An 8628-nucleotide genomic window follows, 5' to 3' on the forward strand; every position below is an offset into this window, starting at 1 on the left:
GCATTTCTACAAACTACATGATTATGAGAGTTACTGAATGAAATGACAAAAAAGAGAGCGTGAGTTATCAAAACAGTTTGTTCATATGAACTCAGTTTGTTATTTCTATTGTGAAATCCTCAAGATGTTTGATTAAATGCAAAAGTCTATAACTTACCTGTTGCAGAGAACAGCAAGCAGAAGAATGCAGCCCCAGTATAATATAATCTAATGTGCCTCATCCTGAAGAAAGTGAAATGGGAATTAAATTCACTGAATGATATTCCTCTGGCTGAAGAGCTTCTGTAATTGTCTGTAGAGAGGTCCTGATGGTAAATGAAGCGTGACCATTTATTTGCACAGCTTTTATCCAGAGACAGAATGTCAGCTGTCAATCAGTCGTGGATGGAGGCGTGGCTTTATGGACCTAAAGTTAGCAACAGATGATGAATCATACTAACTCCTTTGTTTTACTCTATCCTCTTTTTCATTGTTCTTCAGTGAGACCCGTGGACCTCTGTCAAAGCCATTCTGTTTGACCTGCACGCACTGCACTGCTGTGTTTGCATCAAAACGCTGTATGTTGGCTGTGTTTAACCAGGGGTTAATGTGACTGACAATGGTCTGCTGCACCCTCACCAGAGGGACACAGGTTACCTCACTGCACAGGATGTGTTGCCATGGAAACATATTGCCAACAATGAGAAACTGCTTTTAGTCACATTTCTGGCATAATAAAAATCTGGCGGGGAGACATTATTACGGGTTACTGTAGTTAACCAAAATTAAATAAACAAATTTGAAATAAATTAATAAGTTATTTAAAATAAAGTAAACATTAAAAAACACTTAAGTTTTTTTTTTTTTTTTTTTTTTTTTTAATTATTATCATTGATATAAAAACCTTAACCTTTCTTTATTTCAGCTAGATGCCAATTTGGTAACACTTTATTTTTAGGTGTCCTTGTTATACATGTTACATTTACTTACTATTATAATAACGATAAATTATGCATAATTACATGCAAGTAACCCTAATCCTAAACCTAACCATATAGTAAGGTCATGTAGCTTATTAATATTACTCAATACTTAAATGTATTATTACACTGTAACAAGGACACCTTAAAATAAAGTGTATATATATATATATATATATATATATATATATATAGTTAGTACTTCTGATTTTTTTTAGTTTTGTTTATATATATATATATATATATATATATATAAACAAAACTAAAAAATCAGAAGTACTACAACCTTAACTAAAGTTAACAGAAATTAACAAATTATAAAAAAAATAGTTTTATTGAATTGAATTGTTTGCATCCACAGCTGTATACTGTACATGGTTTGATGAAGGATGCTTAATGGTTATTTAATTGTCTTTCTTTATTCAGTGGTTCATTGGTTAAATATTACTCTCACGTCAGACTGAAATTACATTCCGTGACTCAGGTTTCCACCCTAATATTTGACTTAAGCAATAGGCAAAATCAATTTCTCCCACACAGCTATATAAATATCATCTGAAAAATTGACACTTAAGACTGGTTTTGTGGTCCAGGGTCACATATGGTTACATATTAATTGTTCCTCTTATTCAGTTTTTTTGGTTAGCTTATTTGTTATAACATGTTCTAGTCACATTTTTAATATGTTGTTTTGATATTGTTTTAATTGTTGTTTTAATATTGTTGAGTTTATTTTAGTATATATTCTTACTATATTATATGTTTTTGGGTTTGTTAAATATGTTGCTGAATAATTGTTAAAAAAAAAAAAAAAAAAAAAAAAGAAAGAAAGAAAGAAAGAAAAGCATCTCTAGGTATCTAAATGACATGTTTAAGTGTCGTACTTTAGCCTACCTGAATTCACCCTGTATTGAACTGTTTCCAATGTAACACATATATAGCTCTTCTCCTTCAGGGGGCGCTTCATACTCAGATCTCAAAAACTTTGTAATCTATTATGACCCTTAAATGTTTCAGAATTAGTACTTGACTTATTTATAGAAAATATGCACAATCTCTGTAAAAATGATTAAGTGAACCTTTTAACTTTTATAATGGTCTTATATTGTAATCTGAAACAGCGCCTGATTGGCGCATCCTGACCAGTGTTGAGCACTTGGGTAAAATGTACCAACACCTTTAAAATGGGATAACTGTTATTTATATATTTTGACATTTGATATTCAGTATCGTATATCTATATGTCCCGGTTAATAAGACTGCTATAATAAATATTGACCATTTCGCCTACTAAATTAGACCACGCCCCCGGAACAAACCCCGCCCTCCGAAGACGCGCATGCTTTGAAACACACGAAAGGAGTCTCGTGCAGTAACAGATACACTCGATATTTCTCACATTTATTACAGTGATATGTCTCAGGTAGGAATATTTTATATGCGGCATCCCAAAAAAAAAGTTTACAGCATCATTAGATTAATCTTTTTTTTTTAAATCCTATTAACAATTGTTAATACCCTCTTAATAACACTTGTAGTAGCAACGTAATAATTTGTAACACTAGGAACTTCGTAGCGAGCAGTGTTTCAGTCTGGACTGTAAACTGAGGCGGAAGACACGTGTACATGTGCCGGATGTAAACACAGCTACCACGTGTTCAAGTGACTGTGCCTCACACATGTCCTCACTCTCAGCAGGCGGCTGGTGATCTGTGCGCATGGTTATTGGGCTCATAAGAGGCTGTTTTGGAAGGACAACTCCATGAATGCGATCCATTGAACCCGAGACACGTTTTGAGGTTAGACACATTTTGAATTGGGATGTTTTTATTTTGAATGGCTAGTGATATACTCACTGATTGATTGTACAGGTCCAGTCATGGCAGGCAGCAGAGGTCGAGGCAGGAGCCAGTTTACCTTCAATGTGGACGCGCTGGGGTTTGGGAGGGGTGACTCCTTACCCACTTCTGCACATACACCTTCTCCACTTTTTCCTGTGAGTGTTTAATGGCAAATCGAGTGTCTTTACATTGGAATATAACTTCATTGGTAGTAATAATTTATTTTTTATTTTATTATTTGTAGTTTTAATATTTTTTATTATTTATTTAACTATTTTTTTTTATTTTTAGAATAATTTTAATTACTTTTTATTGAATTATTTTATTTTCATTTACCTTTATGACTTTCTTTTTTAATATAATTATTTTATATTATTTAATATAAATAATCATATTATTTTTCATTCAGCCTATGCAGTTTAAGCCAGTACCTCTGCATACAGGAGAAGAGGTGGACTATATGCTCGCTCTTAAGCAGGAGCTGAGAGCCTCCAGCAAGAACCTGCCGTTCCACATAAAAGCATTCAGAACAAAGACAGGTAAGACTGGTAGAGGCTATGTGTGGGTGATACATTGGTGTATAAAGAGTGGCCAATTCTGAGCACAAGGGATGAAGATCCAGCATGACTTGGAGAACGAGGTCTTGCAGTCTCCTGGATTTGCATTTGAACTGTCGGCAGTCACTGAAACATTCAAAGCTAACGACCCATCAGGCATTGATTGTTGAAGATCAGGTTTGAACGGCTCTCTTTATTGTTTTCTTTTTTAGATGTGGCTCGTTACTCTGATAAATATCAAAACGGAGAGACGAAGAACAACTGCATTGAATGGAGTCCAGGTACCATTCTTTAGTTATTATGCTACAGCTGACTTGTTTTATAGTCAAATGATTTTAAAAGTCAGCTCTCTCTAAAAAATTTTCAATTTCATTCCAGACTGGAGCCGAATGCCAAAAGAGCTTTGCATTAAAGTACGGAAACCCCGCAAAACAGGTGAAAGAAACTCTTATTACTATTATCATTACAGTCTTGATGCTAATACAGTACATGCTATAATATGAGTAAACCACGTTTTTCAATACTTCTGTTCTGCTCTATTTTAAGTCACAGGTGCCAAGCCACAACTCACAAAAAAAACAAAAGTAGCTGCTGGTAAAGAAGAGGTTCTCCAAAAACTAGAGGTATAAGTCACAGAAAACATAATGTTTTGTTATGTTGCACTAACTGTGCATTAGACATTGTAACCATGATTTGATATGCGAATAAATCAGAAAAGAGTATCATAAAGCAGATTAAGGATAAGCTAACTGAAAGACTGTAAATATAAACATAAAATTACTGCAATTGAAATGAACAAATCGAAGCAAATGACACATTTGCTTCTCTGCCTTCTCCTTATTTCCTGTTTTCTTGCTGTTTAATGTGTATGCAGCACATTAGTGACGCTAATATTGTGGAATGACATTTAGACACTTGAGAAAAGAGAAGAAGAGCAGCATTCTGAGGAAGAGGAGGATGAAGGGAAGAAGAAACAGAATGAGGAAGAGGAGGAGCCAGATGCAGATCAAGACTATGATGAAGAGGATCTTGAAGATGTAAGAAAAAAATATCAGGATTTAATAGAAAACACATTCTTTGTGGTGTTTCTTTCTTTCCTTCTTTTCCTTTTTTCATACACCAAAAGAGATTTTTGTTGTATGCTGCTTTAGTTCTTTGGCAGTATAAATCAAAATTACTTTTCACTGCATGGAAAAAATGTCTTAGCCTTATTGCTATATATATATATATATATATATATATATATTTATTTATTTATTTATTTTTTTGTGTGTGTGCGTGTTCCTCAGAGCAAATAACGTAATATAGTTTGAAATGAGTGTGTAAGGTGGCAGAAATGTCATTTTTTTGATAATTGTCCTTCTTTAAATATCCTAGCAACTTAGCAAAGCATTTTTAACAGCAGAATATGTGTGCTGTGTTTCAGGAGACAGACTACATCATGTCTTACTTTGACAACGGAGAGGATTTCGGAGCAGATAGTGATGACAATATGGATGAAGCTGTCTACTAATGTATTTAGGAGGCATTTTATTTAACGAGTATTTCTATGAGTGACACTGAAAGTATATATATTTCAAGAAGAAGTGTTTTAATTCATGTGCTATCTTGACACATACTGAATCTGATTGTGACTGACTAATACTGTGAAGATCCAGAGAGTCAGTGCTGCTGCTAAAGATGCTGTTCTGGGATTTCTAAGCTGCTTCACGTAAACAGATCGTGATCGATACAGATACTGCTGCTATTCCAACAGTGCTGGGATGTTGCTCAGAGATAATCTGCTTTTAATTTCTGTTTTATTACTGTAATTGGAAAGCTCAGTTTAAAAAGGCGGCGCACAGAAGCCATCATTCCTTTTTGTCAGACAGGGAGGACACTACAGACCGTTTACCTGCATATTTAATGCATCTCGTGTTTACACCTGATAATGCCTTGAATTGTGAATTACACCTGTAAAAGAGTGACTTCATCTGTTTTAAGCTTTGTGTGTGTGTGTGTGTGATAAATATTAGGGGAAAATGAATTAACGGTACAGAAAATTTTATTTTTAGGCAGCATGTGAAGTCATCTGATACATTTTTATTCTGTAGTTTGACAGACCCAGTCTTTATTCACTTCCATTATATGAAAAATAACAGTTTAGTGTGGGCATTCTTACAAAATTGGTCTTTTGTGTTCCATAGAAGAATGAAAGTCATGTGTTTGTAATGAATGTGAGTAAATGAGGACATTTTTATGTGAGCTATTTCTTTAAGAGTAGAGTTTTTCTTATGTATCATCAGGCAGCCGGCAGGTGGCGATATTTCTCTTCAGTGTATGAACTGTAACTATTATGAGCTCTTACAATAAATCACATGATTATAGAGCTATAACTAACCAGTGTTTTAACAGTGCAGGCAAGATTTTACAAAGCAATATCAAAATAACATAAGCTTTAGTGCTTTCATTTCAGAACTGCACATGCTGGACTTTGTATGCTATTTTATTTGATAAAATATTTGTCTGTAAGCCCAACTTTTTTTTTCATTATTCAGTTGAAATGCATGCTATAGGGTGTGTTTAGTGCAATGATATTCATCTTATTTTACTGCATCATTCCTCATTGACAGATTTATGCTGTTTGTGCAGCAACATTCTGCAGAGCTAAAAGTTCAGCTAAAAAATATCAGCTCCCCTCTAACATTAAACTTATTTAATTTCAAATCATTTTGAAGTAGTTTATTGGCATGACTGTGTTCACATTCTGTTAAAGCATTATACAAGTATATTATGTAAGTAATGGCAAGAAAAAAAAGGAAATATACAATATAACAATGACAATAGCTTCAAACTAGTAATGGAATAATAATAAAAATAAGGTTTATGTATATACACTTACATAAATCTATATAGCAGACACTTGTCAAGACAAAATGAAGAAAAAAAAATGATTGTATGTACAGTGATGGTCTTTGAGGTCTGAGGATTTACAAAGTGTTAAATCATGTGCTACATTTTGGTGGACTGAAATCAGTGAAATGTAAAAGAAAAACAGCTGACGTGTTGCATGGTGTTATAATCATACAAACTGACCTCTTTAGCTCTTACAGGCTGTGCATGCATTGCATCACGTACATTGGCCCATGCACGCAGTTGTATAATACACATACCTACAAGCATGCAATATATGCATGCAGCATTTTCCGTCAGGGCCTGACAAAAACATGTTATTCAATGTATGCCACACACCGTGAAGGACAGGGGTGGGAGATGTAAGGCAACAAGCGGAAGCAAACTCAGATGTGTCACCTGATCCCCCCTGTGCCGTGACCTATAGCACAACTGAGACATAAACAAATGCCAATCTAGAGACACGGGATATCTGGTTTACTTATTGAATGCCTTTGTACCAGCATGTGACTGTGTTGAATAAACAGATATGGAGCACTGCTTATAGCAAAGATAAATGCCTGCAGTCCTGAGGGTGATAAATGCACATTCTGCAAACTGTATTACTGTACTAATACTGTATTTTTAATTGGAACAGTTTTTTTTTTTACTTTTGGAAAAAGTATTTTTTTTTAAATCAAAGAAAAAATGTGCATATGTGAGATAAGTAAAATAATGAGAATATAGAGCTTATATTCAAGGAGGAAAAAAAAACAGTCAGTTTTATTTAAAGGCCCAAAGAGAACAAAATAAGCAATTTGGTGCAGATGCTAATATTAATATGGCCAAAAAGTAAGATGAATTTCTCATAGCTTGTACTGTAAATCAATGTCAGTTGTCACTCTAATTCTCCCAATTACAGTATCAAGTGAGTACACCCCTCACATTTCCACAATCATTTTAGTATATCTTCTCAAGGGACAATACTATAGAAATTAAACTTGGATATATTTTAGAGTAGTCAATGTGCAACTTGTATAGCAGTAAAGATTTACTGTCCTCTGAAAATAACTCAACATACAGCCATTATTGCCAAAAAAAGCTGGCAACAAAAGTGAGTACACCCTACGTGAAAACAGCTATACGTTGTTTAACCATGCAAAGCCACATGTCCTATTCATCATGTTCATGTTTTTGTCTGCTTGACAGGACTATACAAATTTGTGTATCTTATATTACAGCAGTTAAAATTTGGTGATTTGAGTACAATTCTCTCATACTGACCACTGGATATTCAACATGGCACCTCATGGCAAAGAACTCTCTGAGGATCTGAGAATTAGAATTGCTCTCCACAAAGATGGCCGAGGCTATAAGAAGTTCGGTAACACCCTGGAACTGAGTTACAGTACAGTGGCCAGGGTCATACAGAGGTTTCCAAGACGGGTTTCACTCGGAACAGGCCTCACAAGGGTCGATCAAAGAAGTTAGGTCCTCGTGCTGTGCGTTTGGTGCAGAAGCTGGCTTCAAAAAACCGATGCATGAGTGCTGCCAGCATTGCTTTAGAGGTTGCAGAAGTGGAAGGTCAGCTTGTCAGTGCTCAGACCATACGCCGCACACTGCAACAAGTCAGTTTGCATGGCCATCATCCCAGAAGGAAGCCTCTGAAAAACAGCTGAAGACAACCTGGCCAAGAGCATTAATTACTGGAACCATGTCTTGTGATCTGATGAGTCTAAGGTAAACTTGTTTGGCTCAGATGGTGTCCAGTATGTGTGGCGATGCCCTGGTGAGGAGTACCAAGAAAATTGTGTCTTGCTCAAGCATGGTGGTGGTAGCTTCATGGTCTGGGGCTGCATGAGTGCTGCTGGTGCTGGTGAGCTGCGGTTCATTGAGGGAAACATGGATTCCAACATGTACTGAGACATTCTGAAGCAGAAGATGATGCCCTCCCTTCAGAAACTGGGCCGAATGGCAGTTTTCCAATATGATAACGACCCCAAACACACCGCCAAGATGACAACTGCCTTGCTGATGAAGCTGAAGGTGGAGGTGATGGAGTGGCCAAATATGTCTCCAGACCTGAACCCTACTGAGCACATGTGGGGCATCCTCAAGCGGAAGGTGGAGAAGCACCATGTGTCTAACATCCAGCAGCTCCGTGATGTCTTTGTGGAGGAGTGGAAGAGGATCCCAGCAACAACCTGTGCAGCTCTGGTGAAACTCTGGTGAACTCCAGGAGGATTAAGGCAGTGCTAGATAACAATGGTGCCCCTACAAAATATTGACACTTGGGACACAGTTTTGACATGTTCACTTAGGGTGTACTCATTTTTGTAGCCAGTTATTTAGACAATAATGGCTATATGCTGAGTTATATTTAGAGGACAGTACATTTGT

At 35.9% G+C, this 8628-nt stretch overlaps 1 protein-coding gene across 3 annotated transcripts; it reads left to right on the plus strand.

Annotated features, from left to right (window-relative positions):
- Positions 1-2323: 2323 nt before the first annotated feature.
- polr3gla (RNA polymerase III subunit GL a) lies at positions 2324-6168 on the plus strand. 3 transcript variants are annotated; one of them, XM_058753625.1, is made up of 9 exons: positions 2324-2382; positions 2658-2758; positions 2831-2955; positions 3210-3339; positions 3570-3638; positions 3736-3792; positions 3904-3980; positions 4269-4394; positions 4784-6162. In XM_058753625.1, exons 3-9 carry the CDS (start codon positions 2839-2841, stop codon positions 4868-4870), a joined length of 663 nt encoding a protein of 220 aa, XP_058609608.1. In that variant the 5' UTR covers positions 2324-2382; positions 2658-2758; positions 2831-2838; the 3' UTR covers positions 4871-6162. The 3 variants fall into 3 exon arrangements, with proteins under 3 accessions (XP_058609608.1, XP_058609609.1, XP_058609607.1); XM_058753626.1 differs by lacking the exon at positions 2324-2382 and having other exon boundaries at positions 2534-2758; positions 3910-3980; positions 4784-6168; XM_058753624.1 differs by lacking the exon at positions 2324-2382 and having other exon boundaries at positions 2543-2758; positions 4784-6161.
- Positions 6169-8628: the final 2460 nt, after the last annotated feature.

The sequence above is a fragment of the Onychostoma macrolepis genome, chromosome 19 (genome assembly GCF_012432095.1).
Source record: "Onychostoma macrolepis isolate SWU-2019 chromosome 19, ASM1243209v1, whole genome shotgun sequence".
NCBI classification, from domain to species: Eukaryota; Metazoa; Chordata; class Actinopteri; order Cypriniformes; family Cyprinidae; genus Onychostoma; species Onychostoma macrolepis.

Coding starts and splice junctions, on each gene's coding strand:
- polr3gla (XM_058753625.1), top strand. CDS start 2,839: ATGGCAGGCAGCAGAGGTCGAGGCAGGAGCCAGTTTACCTTCAATGTG. Junction 3,639..3,735: donor CTGCATTGAATGGAGTCCAG/GTACCATTCTTT, acceptor ATTTCATTCCAG/ACTGGAGCCGAATGCCAAAA. Junction 4,395..4,783: donor ATGAAGAGGATCTTGAAGAT/GTAAGAAAAAAA, acceptor GCTGTGTTTCAG/GAGACAGACTACATCATGTC.